Source organism: Cervus elaphus, chromosome 9 (assembly GCF_910594005.1).
Source record: "Cervus elaphus chromosome 9, mCerEla1.1, whole genome shotgun sequence".
Classification (NCBI taxonomy): Eukaryota; Metazoa; Chordata; class Mammalia; order Artiodactyla; family Cervidae; genus Cervus; species Cervus elaphus.
The window spans coordinates 14,600,367-14,617,679 of NC_057823.1; the positions used below are offsets into that span (position 1 = coordinate 14,600,367).

The following is a 17,313-nucleotide window of genomic DNA, read 5'->3' on the forward strand; positions in this document are numbered from 1 at the left end:
CTGCAGCCAGCGCAAGGCCTGCACACAGCAGCTGCTCACTCAGCATTTGTTGAGTGAATAGTGAATAAAATGGAGACAAAGGTCTTTCCCGGCTCTCAGTCCCTCTGGGGTTTAACCACCTAATGCATTCATAAAGGGTAAGAACTCTGTCCCTTTTCTCTTTCATTAAATTTTTTAAAATTTATTTTTTGGGCTATGCCTCACAGCATGTGGGATCTGAGTTCCCAGACCAGGGATCGAACCCACATCCCCTGCAGTGGAAGTGTCCACAGCAGGGAAGTCTCTTTTTAAAAAATCAGCCAAGGTGGCAAAGGGCAGGGCTCACTCACAGATGGCCATATCCTGTGTGGGTTTTAAAGCCGACCCTTAAACTGCCCCTTTGAGTTTTCTAAGTGACTCTCTGGAGCTCAGAGGAACCAGGGACCAGAGGAGAGTGAACAAGTAGGCTCCTGGCGGCCCATTTTGCAGAGGAGAACGCTGAGATGCTGAGAAATCACAAGTCCCACCCTCGTTGGCCGGCACCTGTGAAGGGGAGCGAGTGTCCTGCGACACAGCCTCTGTGGTCTTTTGCTCCACGGCGCTGCCTTGGTTGCCGGGCAGCTCCTAAGAACTGGCTTCCCAGGCCTGAGTTGCCAAGGAAATACTAATTCCCGTTGGGCCGGTCCTGGGGTGTTTTTTGACTTCCTGTGAAGGAGGCTGGTTGCCTGTGCGGTCCTGGTCCCCTGAGCGCCCTTCTCTCCGCATCACCCTTACCCTTCCTCTTTCTCGCTCTCTCCTGTCTGCTCCTTTAGTTTCCTCCCGGGCTGGAGGCAGAAGACCCTGGGATTTCTGAGTGAGGCCCATGGATGTCGAAGTCCTCCCGGGTCCTGGACCCCATGTTCTCGCCCCGCAGTGACTATGATGCCCTGTACGACCGCGGCTTGGGCCCCTCAGGTCCGGACGGCGCCCCCGCGCGCACAGCCCGCGTCCCGCCGGACACGCGGTCCCACCTGATGAGCGGCGGCGAGGGGCCCCCTCTGAAGCGACGGGGCGGCGTGGTGGACCACCGCGATGTCATCTTGGCCCACCAGGCGCACAAAATCCACAGCACGCCACAGGCCAGAAGAAAAGAATGGGAGTGAGTATGCCCGGGGTGGTGGGCGACCCACCCCCAGCCTCCGGGATGGGGGGCAGCAGGAAACCGGGGTCTCTTGGGGTCAGGAAGCACCTATTTCTGACAAGCTTCTGGGCGGGGGAGGGGGGCCACTCATATGGCTGGTTGCTGAAGTCTCCAATTCCTTTCCTGCCAGTGGAGCGAATGCTGCTGCCTTGAGTCCTTTAGGTGAACCCCCGGGGCTCACACGGTGCGGCAACGAAGGGGTTAATTGTGGGCGTGGCAGGGCGTGCTCGGATCCGGCAGTGAGTCCACTCAGGGGGGTCGGCAAATATTTCCCCTGGGAGGGACCTTCCCGAACCAGGCTGAGAAATGCTCCTTTCTCGGGGGTGGGGGTGGGGTGGGGGGATGGGGTGGGCAGGTGAGGGGTGGAAAGTGGGGATCACACTTTTACCTCTAGCCTTCAGTCTAAACCTGAAAAGTGGCGTGGGGGTGGGGGGTTGGGAGGATGTGGTGACTCTGATCCCGGGTTCCCTTTCTCTTGGCCAGTGACCCTGAAAGTGGGTCTTCTCCTGGGAGCCATCATTGGATGGAGGAGTGGAGTCAGAGGTGGCTCCGCTGGGTTCGCTCTCCACCTTGAAATCTTTCCAGGCTGTTTGAGGATTAGAAGCGATTTGTGTGAAGAAGATTCAGTCCCCCATATGGAGGGAGAGCTGGTGCTTTTTTTCACTCTCTTTTTCTCAAGAGCTTCTTTGGCCAAGGTGTAGAGCTGGGAGGATTCTTGGGCAGACAGCAGGCAAGTAGGATGTGAATATGAATTCAAGGCTATTGGAGCTGAGGCTGACAGGTTTGCTAATCACTCTTGTGGCCCCAGAAATCCCTTCTCCCACCCACCTCATGCCTGCCAAGTCTGACCTCTTGGAAACTAGCAACTTCATCACTAGGCTTAGGCTCTGGCCTCCCCCACCCCACGCCCCTCCTCCCCACTTTCTGCTTGAAGGGGGAACTGGGTTATAAATGCCAGTTGGGTTCTAGGTGTAGTGATGAGGGAAATATAATTACAGAATGCAATGAAAACTGTATTATCAAAATGTTCAGTTGCTCAGTCGTGTCCGACTCTTTTCAATCCCATGCACTGCAGCACACAGGCCTCCCTGTCCTTCACTATCTCCTGGAGCTTGCTCACACTCCTGTCCATTGACTCAGTGATGCCATCCAACCATTTCATTCTTTGCCGTCCCCTTCTCTTCCTGCCTTCAATCTTTCCCACCATCAGGGTCTTTTCCAGTGAGTCGGCTCTTCTCATCAGGTGGCCAGAGTTTTGTAGCTTCAGCTGCAGCATCAGTCCTTCCAATGAATATTCAGGGTTGATTTTCTTTAGGATTGACTGGTTTGATTATTATCAAAATGAGCCAGTATTTGTTTTGAATCAGAAAGCTTCAGGTAAGGTGGAAAAGGTGGCTCCAATGCAAACTCTGATATGGTTTCCTGAGGTTAGACTGACATCTGGTGGCATGTTTAGGCATCACATGTAATAGAAAGGTAATGGGGTAAACAAACTTTTTTTTTTTTGCCCACGCTGTCTTCCTTTTGACATTCGCTCCCCTCCATCCATACATCTAGCCACTCACCCACCCACCTTCCTACTGGACCATCCATCATCCATTCATCCATCCACCCATCCATCCACTCAGCAATCTTCCTATCCATCTATCCATTCATCCATCTCCCCATCCCTGCCTCCCTTCACCTGCCCATATATCTATCCACCCATCCATCCATTCTTCCATCTGCCCATCCATCCATCCATCCATTTACTCACCCATCTTTTTATGCATCTATCAATTCATCCATCTCCCTGTCTTTCCTCCCATCCATCCATCCATCCATCCATCCATCCATCCATTTACTCACGCATCTTTTTTTTTTTTTTACTCATGCATCTTTTTATGCATCTATCGATTCATCCATCTCCCTGTCTGTCCTCCCATCCATTCATTCATCCATTGGTCTGTCCATGTTTCTATCCATCCAACCTCCCACCCACCCATCCATCTTCCATTTGTTCACCCGTCCATCCATAGTCATTCACATATCTACTGATCTATGTCTAGTTCTCTGTCTCTCTACCCATCCTTCTATTCCTCAATCCATTCATCCATCCATCCACCCACCTATCATTTCATATTTCATAAATAACCGGTAGTGGTGTTTTAGTCACTAAGTCCTGTCTGACTCTTGCGACCCCATGGACTGCAGCCCACCAGGTTCCTCTGCCCAAGGAGTTCTCCAGGCAAGAATACTGGAGTGGGTAGCCATTTCTTTCTCCAGGGGATCTTCCTGACCCAGGAATTGAACCCACGTCTCCTGCATTGCAAGCAAATTCTTTACTGTCTGATCCAGCAGGGACGTGGTGCATCTAATAAATGTAACTTCAATGCTAAATACCACTACTCTGTTATTCCCCTCTCTGGGCTTCCCTGGTGGCTCAGATGGTAAAGAATTTGATTGCGATGCCGGAGACCTGGGTTCGATCCCTGGGTTGGGAAGATCCCCTGGAGAAGGGAACAGCTACCTACTCTAGTATTCTGGCTCGGAGCATTCCGTGGACTATAGAGTCCATGGGGTCTCAAAGAGTCGGACATGACTGAGCAACTTTCACTTTTTCACTTTCATTATCCCCTCTCTAGGATTCACCTGCTCTCTCCTCTCCTTTCCCATTTATTTCCATTCTCCTCTTGCTTTCTTTTATTTTTTTATTGAAAAATTTGATTAACTCTCAAAGAAACAGCGAAGCTTCTTTAAGGACTTAGACTGAGTTATTTCTGCTGACCTGCAGCAAAGAGACTTTTAGGATGAGGAAATGTGTCAGTGAATTAAAGAATTAAAAAACCCTGTTGCCCAAGGGAAATGATAACTATAGTTTCTAACAATAGTGACAGCTAGTGTTTATTGGCCACCTACTGTATGCCAGACACTTTTTAAAGAAATGTTTATTTATGGCTGTGCTGGGTCTTCATTACTGCGAGGGCTTTTCTCTAGTTGTGGTGAGCGGGGGCTACTCTTGAGTTGTGGTGCTTGGGCTTCTCATTCCTGTGGCTTCTCTTGTTGCGGAGCACAGGCTTTAGGGTGCATGGGCTTGAGTCACTGTGGCTCCCAGGCTCCAGAGCACAGGCTCAACAGTCGTGGCGCATAGGCTTAATTGCTCTGTGGCCCATGGGATCTCTCCAGATCAGGGATTGAACCCGTGTCTCCTGCATTGGCAGGCAGATTCTTTGCCACTGAGCTACCAGGGAAGCCCTGCATTATCCACAGAATGTAGATTCTGCATTATCCACACTTTACAGATGAAAACAGACAGGGTGGGAGAGGCAAAGTAACTTACTAGAAAGGGGCAGAACTGAGATGCGAACTCCGACCTGTCAGACTCTGAAACTCAAACTCTTTATCATTTGACCAAAGAGTTTTTACTTGCCAAATAGTAAGTGGCAAGCAGTTGCTTTCAACTAACTCAGAAAAGAAGAAAGTCAGTCACATCAGGGAGAAAGACAGAACTGCAGGGTATTCAGACATGGCATGAGGTGCCTTTTCTACCACAGCCTCATTGGATGGTTAGCTTCTGCCTCAGCTTGCCATCACTTTCCCCTAGTCTCTTTCTGGGACCATAAAAAGTCTTGGGGAGTCTTTCTAGCCATGATCTCCAAACTTCTGAACTCCCACCTCTGCCAGCAAAGCCAACACATTTTCAGCATGTGTACATATTTTTTCAGCTTTATTTTTGTTGTTTATTGCCTATTTTTCTTTTCCACTATGGTTTATTATAGGATATTGAGCATAGTTCCCTGTACTATACAGTAGAACTTTGTCGTTTATCCGTTCTGTATATAGTAGCTCACATCTGTTAATCCCAAACTCCCAGTCCTTCCCTCTTCACCTCCCCTCCACCTCGGCAACCATAGGTCTGTTCTTTATGTCTCTGAGTCTGCTTCTGTTTTGTAAGTTCATCTGTGTCATTTTTTAGATCCCACATATAAGTGATATATTGTGTTTGTCTTTCTCTTTCTGACTTGATTCACTTAGTATGATCATCTCTAGGTCCATTCATGCAGCTGCAAGTGGTGGCATTATTTTACTTTTCATGACTGAGTAATATTCCATTGTATACATATGCATCTTTATTCATTCAGTGGTCAATGGACATTAGGTTGTTCTATGTCCTGGCTATCGTGAATAGTGCTGACATGAGCATCAGTTCAGTTCAGTCATTCAGTCGTGTCCGACTCTTTGTGACCGACCTCATGAACTGCAGCACGCCAGGCCTCCCTGTCCATCACCAACTCCCGGAGTTTACTCAGACTCAGGTCCATCGAGTCGGTGATGCCATCCAGACATCCCATCCTCTGTCGTCCCCTTCTCCTCCTGCCCCCAATCCCTCCCAGCATCAGGGTCTTTTCCAATGAGTCAACTCTTCGCATGAGGTGGCCAAAGTATTGGAGTTTCAGCTTCAGCATCAGTCCTTCCAATGAACACCCAGGGTGCATATATCTCTTCTTTTCTTTTTAAAAGATTTTATTGGAATATAGCTGAGTTGCAATGCTGTGTTAGTTTCTGCTGTATCACAAAGTGAATCAGTTATGCATATACATATATCCACTCTTGTTTAGACTCTTTTCCTGTGTAGGCCATTACAGCGTGTTGAGTAGAGTTCCCTATGCTATACAGTGGATACTTACTAGTTATCTATTTAATTTATATATATGTATATATATATAGTGCTGTATATATGTCAATTCCAATCTCCCAGTTTATCATTTTCCCCCTTGCCCCTGGTAACCATGAGTTTGTTCTCTACATCTGTAACTGTATTTGTTTTGTAGATAAGTTCATTTGTACCCTTTCTTAGATTCCACATGTAGGTGATATCTTAGATTTGTCTTTCTCTGTCTGACTTACTTCACTCAGTATGACAATCTCTAGGTTTATCAGTGTTGCTGCAAATGGCAGCATTTTTTTCTTTTTCTTTTTATAGCTGAGTAACCTTCCACTGTCTATGTGCACCACATCTTCTTTCTCTCTTCCTCTGTTGATGGACATTTAAGGTTGGTTCCATGTTGCGGCTGTTGTGAATAGTGCTGCTGTGAACCTTGGGGTGCATATATCTTTTCAAGTTAGTTTTGCCCAGATAAATGCCCAGGAGTGGGATTGCTGGATCACATGGTAACTCTGTTTTTCGTTTATTGAGGAACCTCCGTATGGTTCTCCATAGTGACTCTTCCAACTTACGTTCCCATCAACTGTGTCGGAGGGTTCCCCTTTCTCCACACCCTCTATGGCACTTGCTATTTGTAGACTTTTTAATAATGGTCATTTCTGACCAGAGTGAGGTGATACTTCATTGTAGTTTTGATTTGTATTTCACTAACAATTAGTGATTTTGAACATCTTTTCATTAACATATTTTTATTTATGTGATTATATAAGTATTCCACTAAAATTATTATATGCACTATAAAATCTACACAAATCAAAATGTTAAAAGGGTGAAACGCCAATGAGATAAATAGTTTTAAATGGTTTTAGTTTGTGAAAGTTATCCTGTGTTTTGTAAGAGCTTTTAAGGGCTTCCCAGGTGTCACACTGGTAAAGAATCTGCCTAATAAGGCGGGAGACGCAGGAGATGTGAGCTCAATCTCTGGGAGGAGGAAATGGCAAGCCACTCCAGTATTCTTGTCTAGAGAATCCCATGGACAGAGGAGCCTGGAATGCTACAGTCCATGGGGTGGAAAAGGGTTGGACATGACTGAACATGCACGCACAAGCTTATTCTGCAAATATTCAAATACACTAAGAGTAGAGAGAGCCCCACATACCCATTACCCAAATATAATCACCAGCATTTAGACTTATAAGTCCATTTTTCTCTTTATTTTTGAGCTATTTTAAAGCAAATTCCAGACCTTATATGATTTCACAAACTTCCGTCTACATCTCTTAAAAGCACACAAGTATTTTCTTACTGCTATCACACTGACAAAATTAACAATGATTTTTAAATGTCATCTAATTTCCAGTCCACATTCAGATTTTCCTGCTTGTTTTTTTACAGTCAGTTTCTTTGAATCGAGAAAGTCTGTTTCTTACATTTGGTAGTCACATCTCTTTTTACAAATTGTAGTGAAATAGACATAACATAAAATTTGCCATTTTCACCGCTTTTAAATGGTGACGTTCAGTACGTTCATATTTTTATGCAGCCACCACACCATTCATCTCTAGAACTTTTTTCATTTTGCAAAACTGAAACTCTGTCCCCATTAAATACTAGCTCCCATCCCTCTCCCCCTTCTTTCGACAACCACCATTCTACTTTCTGTCTCTATAAATGTGGCTGCTCTGGGGACCTCATATAAGTGGAATCATACAGTATTTGCCGTTTTAGCATAATGTCCTCAAGGTTCATCCACGTCACACATGTCAGAATTTACTTCTTTTTTGAGGCTGAATACTATTCCATTGTGTGAATGAACTGCGTTTTGTTTATGCATTCATCCACTGATGGACACTTGGGTTCTTTCTGCATTTTGGTGATTATGAATAATGCCGCTGTGAAAATATGTATATATCTATATCTATCTTTGGGACCCTGCTTTCAGCTCCACTGGGTCTGTACACAGAATGGGAATTGCTGGATCATGTGGTAATTCTGCTGAATCATATGGGCTTCCTAGGTGGCTCAGTGGTAAAGAATGCCTGCCACTACAGGAGCTACAGGAGAGGCAGGTTCGATCCCTGGAGTGGGAAGATTCCCTGGAAGAGGAAATGGCAGCTGACTCCAGTATTCTTGCCTGGAGATTCCCCATGGACAGAGAAACCTGGTGGGCTACAGTCCATGGGGTCTCAGAAGAGTCAGACACAACTGAGTGACTGAGCACACTCTCATGCTAATGCTATAGACTTTTTTTTCAAGTTTTTTTCCAAATGTTTACTTATTTGACTGCATCTGGCTTAGTTGAGGCATGTGTTCTGGCATATGGGCTTCCCTAATTGCAGCACGCGGGCCCAGCTGCCCTGAGGCATGTAGAATGCCAGTTTCTTGACCAGGAATCAAATCCGAGTCCCCTGCATTCTAAGGTGGATTCTTAACCACTGGGCCACCAGGGAAGTCCTCTATATATGTATCTTTGGGACCCTGCTTTCAGCTCCTCTGGGTCTGTACACCGAATGGGAATAACTGGATGATATAATTCTGTGGGCTTCCTAGGTGGCGCTAGTGGTAAAGAACCTGCTTGTCAATGCAGGAGACGTAAGAGATGTGGGTTGGATCACTGGGTCAGGAAGATCCCCCGGAGGAAGGCACAGCAACGCACTCTAGTATTCTTGCCTGAAAAATCCCATGGACAGAGGAGCCTGGCAGGCTACAGTCCATGGGGGTCACAAAGAGTCAGACACAACTCTTTGAGCACAAGAACACGAAGGAGGATGAAGTGTACCACCACAACACGGTTATTTATCTTGTTTCTTGTCTGTCCTGCTGAATAGAATGTCCACGGAAGGGGTGTTTGTCTGGGTCCTCAGTGCCTGAGACTGAGACTGGACCCATAGGTGCTCAGGAAATATCTGTTGAAGGAAAGCACCAGATAAGAATGCGTGAGGGAGGGTTGCTGCCGAGCAGATATGTGGATTTGGTCCACCATACACGCAGGATTAAGCAAGTGCAATGCTTTGTTTTAAATGAAACAATAGCAGACATGGAAGTTTGCATATTTGCTTCCACGCTTTCACAGATGTACTCTCTGGGGTGGCCCTGATCCACTCTGGAGGTTCTTAGACCCAGAGTTGATTGAGGAGAGGCTCCCTCCCCCTCCTCCTCTCCCTTCTCTCCTTCACTGCTCCCTCCTTCCGTCTCCCTGACTCCTCCCTCCCTTCCCTCTACCACTCTGTCTGCTTTCCTCAGCCCTGCATGGCTTCCTCCTTCTTTACTACAGCCGCCTCTATCTGCCTCCCTCCTATCCATCCCCTCCTCCCTTCTCCTCTCCACACCCTCCCTCCTCCCTTCTCTCCACCCTTCCCTCCTCCCTTCTCCTCTCCATCCCATCCCTCCTCCCTTCTTTCCACCCCTCCCTCCTCCTTTCTCCTTTCCACCTCCTCTTCTCTCCACACCCTTCCTCCTCTGTTCTCTCCACCCTTCCCTCCTCTGTTCTCCTCTCCATACCCTCCCTCCTCCCTTCTCTCCACCCCTCCCTCCTCCCTTCTCCAACCTCTCCCCCCTCCCTTCACCTCTCCCCCGCTCCCTCTTCCCTTCTCCTCTCCATTCACCCCATCTCCTTTCCTCACCCCTTCACCCCTCCCTTCCTTCCCCCCTCCCTCCTCCCACCAGTATTTAGGACACCACCAGCTCACTGAGTGGCCTTGGGGACGCATCAGTCAACAGTCAGCTCTTTCCAGAATGACACTCTCCAGTCAGCAGGAAAATCCAACACGAAGCAAATGGTGACAAGCAGGAAGAGTGCCCAGACAGGGGCTGTATAAGAGTCTGGGGGGAGCTGGGGGAGTGTCCCCAGGAAGAAATTTCCAGGCTAGTTCCTCTCACACTTGACTACACTTTTGAACCCCTATGGAGGGTCTTGTTAAATGCAGATTCTGACTCAGCAGATCTGGGCCAGAGCCTGGGACTCTGTGTTTCTTTCTAAGTCTCCCAGCTGGAATCAGTGCTGTTGACTGTGGACCGTGGTCTGAGTAGCCAACTGAGCCATCATTATTATTATCATCAAACAGAGGATGTGGGTGGGAGAATGGAGGGCAGGGAGAGAAGAGCTAAGCAAACTGCAAGGAGTATCATGAATAATACTTGTGCTGTGATGATAATGATGATAACAAATATTTGTGGAGGACTTAATATCTGCAGGGCACAGTTCCAAGCCCTTTATATATATATAAACTCATTTAATCCTCATCCCCATTGTTATAAATAAGATTGGGCAGTATGCTGTTGTTTTCCGAAGCATTTCTAAGTTTCATATCTTACCGCAAGCACACAACAGTCTCATGAAGCAGCCAGGGCAGGCATTTTTGCTGTTATTATTTTTTTATTGTGAATTTATTATTATTATTTTGGCTGCTCTTTGATCTTCGTTGTGGGGCTTCCCTGGTGGCTCAGATGATGAACAATCCTCCTGCAATACAGGAGGCCCAGTTTCAATCCCAGGGTGGGAAAGATCCCCTGGAGAAGGGAATGACAACCCACTCCAGTATTCTTGCCTGGAGAATCCGCTGGACAGAGGAGCCTGGCAGGCTACAGTCCGTGGGGTTGCAAAGAATTGAACATGACTGGTCTGGAACAGCGCCTGGCACAGAATAAGTGTTCTGTAAGCAACCAGCTTTGGGCATTGCGTGGGGAAAAGGAAGCCAGGGGGACCCTATTCTCCCCTGGGTTCACCCCTTTTCACTTGCGGCGGCCACGACTAGCCACCAGGTGGCGCTGTGGCTTCCGCGTCTGGAGAGCTCAGACCAGAAGAGGTGCGGGAAGCGGTCCCCAAACCTTCCACGGTACCTACTTCCTGGCTTCATCCTTCCTGCTCTCGGTGGACTGAGAAATGGAAGACAGCCCCAAATCAAGAATCCAGTTTTCATCAGCTAGTACTCAATCGTTCCATATATGGCGATTTCTTTTTCATACACCAAGTGCTTGGTAAAGACGAATTGAGAGAGGCTTTGATTAGCTCAGGGCTTGATTAGCTCCCAGAAGTGCTAAAAGGTTTCAGGTGGGTCCTGGGATCAAGTGTGGGGCCCAGCTGTCTTTGTTCTGGGATGTGGTTGAATTCCTGGACTAGGAGCCAGATAGCAGGAGTTCAAATCGCAGTTCTGGCCCTCCCTGATTCGGGGAGGAGTATTATCTGCTCTGCCTCAGTTTCCTCATCTGTAAAATGGGGATAACGATAACACCTGCCTTTGGGCTGCTGACAAAGATGAAATTCAATGCATTATTAGATAACAAGCATTTAGAACAGTGCAGGTGTATAGTAAGCCTTGATAACCGTTTGCTATGGTCTGGAGGAGGGTAGACCTTTAAGCTTCTGGAAGCCTAAATTAACACACAGTTAAAAACAAAAAAGAATAGCAGGTTGTGAAGACATCACAACTGAAACCTGGCCCTTAAAGAAGACCTGCTTGAGAATCAGAGCACCTTTTTTTTTTTCCTTCTCTTTTCAGGGAGGCAGTTGGACAATTCTAGCCTAGTTGATATTAAAAAAAAAAAAAAAAATAGGTCTGGTCCCAGGGAGCTTCTTTTTCAGCGCTGCTGTCTGGTTTTAGTGCAGAAAGACCCTCCTTTTGTCCTTTGAATTAGCAGCTTTGGCTGCAGCTAGCTGTGGAGGGTCTGGGGAAGCCACCCTGCCCCCCGGCGATGGCGTCCTTTTTGATCTATCAGGTTTTCCACATGAGTCTTTGGAACCCAAGCAGCTTGTGAGATCCTCCCGGAGTCACCATCCTGCTTACTGCTGCCACCATCTTTTATTCTGCCACCATCACTCTGAAAGTCTGTCCTTTCAACCCTGCAAGGTTCTTTTCATAGTGTCTGTGCACTTTTTCTCCAAGCTCTCGCAATTGCTTCCACCCAGGTGGGTCTATCGGCTTCATTTCTGCCTATGCTTTTACTCTTATTATTCTCACTTTTGGCCAAGGCTCACTAGCCACGTTTCTGTTCCCTGTATTTGCAAGTGCTTGCTCACCTCAGGACCTTTGCACTGGCTCTTCCCTGACCGGCGTGCTTTTGCCATGGCTGACTCCAACTTGCCTTCCAATCTCAGCACAGATGTCACCTCACGTAAAGCTGCCCCCTCCCCCTCCCAGGGATCATATCACTCTGTTCATTACAATTAGGTATTTTTCTCTTACATTATTAGACTGCCAGCAACTTGAGGGCAGGTTTTCTTTTGGTCTTTCTTGTCCACTACTGTGTCCCCAGTGCTTGGGAAAGTGCCAAGTGCATAGAAGACACCAGTGTTTGTTGTTGTTCAGTCGCTAAGTTGTGTCTGACCCTTTGAGACCCCATGGACTGCAGCACCCCAGGCTTCCCTGTCCTTCACTATCTGCTGGAGCCTGCTCAAACTCTTGTCCATTGATTCGGTGATGCCATCCAACCATCTCCTCCTCTGTCACCCCTTTCTCCTCCTGCCCTCAATCTTTCCCAGCATCAGGGTCTTTCCCAATGAGTTGGCTCTTTGCATCAGGTGTTTGTTGAGTGAATAGCCAATCGATCCATGGGAACTTGAACATCTGTATTGATGTTCTTTTTATGTCTCTCACTTAGAGACCTGAAAGCCCCTTAAAACAAGTGAACCTGATTTTCTTTTTTTAGTTCTCTGCCCGGGGCATCCTCTGGTTCCAAGTTCTGCATGCTGTACTCAAGGGGGTCTGCCTGGAAGAGGAGACAGATATGCAGACTAGTGATTGCATGCAGTATCCAGTACACAGAGACCAGTCCCTGTTTATCCCACAACTGCCAAAACCCCAGCCTTGGGCAGACGGGCTTAAGGTATGGGCTCAAGAGGTCCTTACCCCAGCACCCATTTCACAGAGGAGGCAACTGAGGCACATAAAGAAAAATAATTAATCCAGTAGGGCAGAACCAACCTTGGAACCAGATCTGTTCAAGTCCAGGCCCAGGTTCTTGATTTCTGTCCTTACATGATCATGAATTTGGAAACACCTGGCACATAGTGGAATGAATGAATGAAGTGTAATCATTAAGTTTTCCCCTGCATTTTAGGTACTCAAATCCATGGAGGCAAAGCCTTTCTCTATTAATCCTTGAATCTTTGGAATTGTTCGCACAGAGCTTTGTGGGTAGAAGGCACACAATATCTGTTGAACTTGGTTGTGTCAAGTCTGAGATGGTTTCAGAATGAAATCTATAAAATCCTGACGGCATGACTCATTCTTTAAATCCTGGCCACTAGAATGAGCCTGATGAAGGCCAAATTAGGATTAAATGATATAACTTCTTACCTTCTAACATTTCCAATGTTTCAAAGCCCCTTCAGATAGGGGCAAGCCTTATAACCCCTGGATGAGCTCAGAGCCACCGTTCAGATCAACAGCAGTGCAGTTAAAAATTAATTCCACCATCTCCTTGAAATGCCACTTTGCAAAGCCAACATGTTCTGTGGGCTTCCAAGAAGGCTGTTCTTGCCTGTTTAAAGGTTTTCTGGACTCCTCCAGGCAGACCCCCTGGAGTAAATCACACAGGACTTGGAACCAGAGAATACCCTGGGCAGAGAACTAAAGAAAAAATGGAGTTCACTTATCTTAAGTGATTTTCAGGTCAGGTCTCTAAGCCAGAGACATAGAAAGAGCATCAGTGTAGACTTTCAGGTTAGCAGGGATTAGTTATTCACTCAACAAACATTCCCTGGAGAAAGAAATGGCAACCCACTCCAGTATTCTTGCCTGGAAAATCCCATGGACAGAGGAACATGGCGGGCTACAGTTCATGGGGTCACAAAGAGTTGGACATGACTGAGCAACTGAACACAGCAAACATTGGTGGCTTCTATGCATTGGGCACTTTTCTAAGCACTGGGGACACAGTAGTGGACAAGAAGGACCAAAGAAATCCTGTCTTCAAGTTGCTGGCAGTCTAACATAGGAGAAAATAGCTACGTGTAGATAATAACCAGAGTGATATGATCCTTGGGGCTGTGGGTGGGTGTGTGTGCTCTGCATGAGGTGACATCCGTGCTGGAATTGGAAGGCAAGTTTGGGCCAGCCATGACAAAATCACTACAGGTCAGGGAAGAGCCAGTGCAAAGGTCCTGAGGTGAACAAGCACTTGAAAATACAGAGAACAGAAAAGTGTCTAGTGAGCCTTGGCCAAAAATGAGAGTAATATTAATACTGGTTTTCTGGGAGGGCCCCACATGTGGGGCAAAGAAGAGATTGGAAAGCAAAAGGAGCTGCCTTCAAATCTGAGACCATCCCATTAGAGCTGGGTGATCCTGAGCAAATGCCACAGCCTCTCTGAGTGCTGGGCGAGGTTACAAAAGTTCCTGGTCTTGGGGAGTGCGTTGATGAGGCAAGGCTCAGATCACAGGGTCTTGGAGGAAAATTCACTCTCATCTTTCCCCGCTTCTGGTCTGTGGACTGCCATGTAGCTCCTCCAGTTTGCATCTTGGCTCAAGGGATGCTGAATAAGAGACCCACACAGCTTAGGGGTTCTGGAGTTAGCCTGGCGGGATTTATGTTCTGGTTCTCCTATTTGCTGTGTGACCTTGGACAGGTGACCCCGCCTCTCTGAGCACTGGAAGCACGGAGTCTCAGCCACTGCACCACCAGGGAAGTCCCTGAATGTGTTGAGTTTTTCTGCAGCTGTGTGGTTGAAATTCTTTACAAATTGGTGTGGAGCCTGCCTGTGCATTGGGCCTATTGATCAGCCTATTGGAACATTCTGGAACTCTTCAGTTCTTGCCTCCGAATAAGAAGTCCCCATTTAAAAGGGGCTTCATCAAATGAGGAGAGCTGGAGAGCTGATTTGGTTTCTTAGCCACGAATTAGTTCCTGTAAGTGCTGCCAACTCTTTAGATCTGTGTCTAAAATCTCCAGTCCCGAGTTGGATATGTGTTCAGGACTCTGGCTGACCTCAGCAGGTTAGCAGCATGGCAGAGTCTTAGATTTCTTTGTGGTGGAAAAGAGTTTTTGGTGACAGTGCATCTAAGTGACTTTGGATGTTCTGCAGGAAAATCAGCGGCAAAATTTTCATTCCGGCAGCCTTCACAGCTCTAAGCACCCTTTTGCCGTTGTTTAGTCACTAAGTCGCGTCCAACTCTTTGCGACCCCATGGACTGCACCATGCCAGGCTTCGCTGTCCTTTACCATTTCCTGGAGTTTGCTCAAACTCATGTCCATTGAGTGGGTGATGCCATCCAACCATCTCATCCTCTGTCATCCCCTTCTCCTCCCGCCTTCAATCTTTCCCAGCATCAGGGTCTTTTCCAGTGAGTTGACTCTTTGCATCAGATGGCCAAAGTATTGGAGCTTCAGCCTCAGCATCAGTCCCTCCAATGAACATTCAGGGTTTCTTTCCTTTAGGATTGACTGGTTTGATCTCCTTGCTGTCCAAGGGACTCTGAAGAGTCTTCTCCAGCACCAGCATTCAAAAGCATCAATTCTTCAGCACGTAGCCTTCTTTATGGTACAACTCTTACATCCGTACCCCTTAGAGGGACTGTTAAAAAACTCAGGTATGGGACTTCCTTGGTAGTCTGGTGTTTAAGAATCTGCCTGCAAATGCAGGGGACACAGGTTCCATCCCTGGTCCGGGAAGATCCCACATGCCATGGAGCAACTAAGCCCATGCGTTTCACAACTACTGAGCCCTCAGGCCTACAGCCCATGCTCTGCAACGAGAGAAGCCATTGCAATGAAAAGCCCTCACATCACAACTAGAGTAGTCCCTGCACGCCACAACTAGAGAAAGCCTACACACAGCAACAAAGACCCAGCACAGCCAAAGAAATAAAATAAATTAAAACAAACAAACAAACTGCAGGTATTGCAGGGGCCACTTGGAGTTTTTGATTCAGCAGTTTGGGGGCCTGAGAATCTGCACTTCTCACAAGTTCCCAGGTGATGCTACTGCTGGTCCAGGGAGCACGCTTTGAGAAGCATGTATTTCATTAAGTAGTTTCCAACTTAAATGCACATTAAGATCACCTGGGAAGGAACTTCCCTGGTGCTCAGCAGCTAAGACTCCACACTCCCAATGCATGGGTTCAGTCCCTGGTGAGGGAACTAGATGCCACATGCCACAACTAAGAGGTTGCATGCTGCAACTAAAAAAAAAAAAAAAGATCTTGCATGCTGCAAGCAAGGTCCGGCACAGCCAAATAAATAAATGAATGTTGTTGTTGTTATTCAGTCACTAATTCGTGTCTGACTCTTTACAACCCCATGGACTGTAGCCCACCGGGCTCCTCTGTCCATGGGATTTCCCAGGCAAGAATACTGCAGTGGGTTGCCATTCCCTTCTCCAAGGGAATCTTTCCGAACCAGGGATCGAACCACGTCTCCTGCATTGGTAGGCAGATTCTTTACCACTGAGCCAGCTGGGAAATCTCCTAAATAGGAGATTTAGGAAGCCCTAAATAAAAGCCCTAAATAAAAAAAATATTTTTTTAAATGGTTACCTGAAATGTTTTTAAAAATTCCCAACACCCAGGTGGTAGCCCCCATTAAATCTCTCTCTGGGGTGGAGTACAAGGATGGGCACTTTGAAAGTTTCCGGGTGATTCTCACTGGTTGTTATGCTTGAGAACCAAAGGGCGGGTCATCACTCTTCACTTTGCTCATGATACACTCACAAGAGGCTCCTGAATTTATGCACAACTAGCAAATTAAAAATCTGTTGGGGGGATAAAAAAAAATCTTGGTGTCTAATCCATTCCTCAACGTGGAATTATTCCCCTCTGATTCATGGCTTGGATTCTAATTCTTTTGGCTTCTGTGATCTCCTCTTTGTGTATTCAGTAGAGATGTTCAGCTGGGAGACACTGGTACGGGTGATTGTTCAAATATTAGCATATTTCCATACTGGTTAGTAAATAGCTATTGCCTGGAGCCCCCGAGTCAGTTCCACCTCCAGCCACGTCCCTTCCTGGGTTCTCCTATACCTCCGGGTAATCCGCACGCCAAGGGTGGTGCCTCTTGCTGGTCACTAAGTATTTTGAATTTCTCCACAGTGCATTTGACCTGCTTGCCCATCTCTATATTTTTAGTTTTTTTTTTTGTCTGAGCAGTGGGGTATCTGGAATAGGTAGAAGGTGGGTTTGCAAGCTCAGGAATGCATGAAAGTGCCTTTATGTTTGGAGAGAGGGTGGTGCTGATTCCAATCCTGGCTGTGACCTTGACCTGCTGGGGAAGTCCTGTAACCCCTCTGTGCTTCAGTTTCCCCACATGGTTGGGGTGAAGCTCAAATGAATTACCGCATGGACAGGTCTTAGAATGGGACCTGCTCTGTAGTTATCATCATTTAAGTATTAGTGTTTGTGTTAGTTATCTAGTGCTGGGTAACAAATGGCCATGAACCATGTCACAAATTCCCACAAACTTAGTGACCTTTTTTGTGTGTGTGGCCACACCATGTGGCATGCAGGATCTTAGTTCCCTGACCAGGGATCGAACCTGTGCCCTGTGCCATGGAAGTGCAGAGTCTTAACCACTGGACC

General features: G+C 47.0%; 1 protein-coding gene across 9 annotated transcripts in view; it reads left to right on the plus strand.

Annotated features, from left to right (window-relative positions):
- The first annotated feature begins 791 nt into the window (after positions 1-791).
- The window catches only part of CACNA1A (calcium voltage-gated channel subunit alpha1 A), a 349,330-nt gene continuing 332,808 nt past the window's right edge, over positions 792-17,313 (plus strand). For 7 of the 9 annotated variants that reach the window (XM_043911278.1, XM_043911282.1, XM_043911279.1 and 4 more), the window contains exon 1: positions 798-1,117. In XM_043911278.1, coding sequence (XP_043767213.1) covers positions 846-1,117 — 272 coding nt within the window. In that variant the 5' untranslated portion in view covers positions 798-845. Of the gene's footprint in view, positions 1,118-17,313 lie in introns of all 9 variants that reach the window. The other 2 variants (XM_043911288.1, XM_043911287.1) reach the window with 1 other exon arrangement.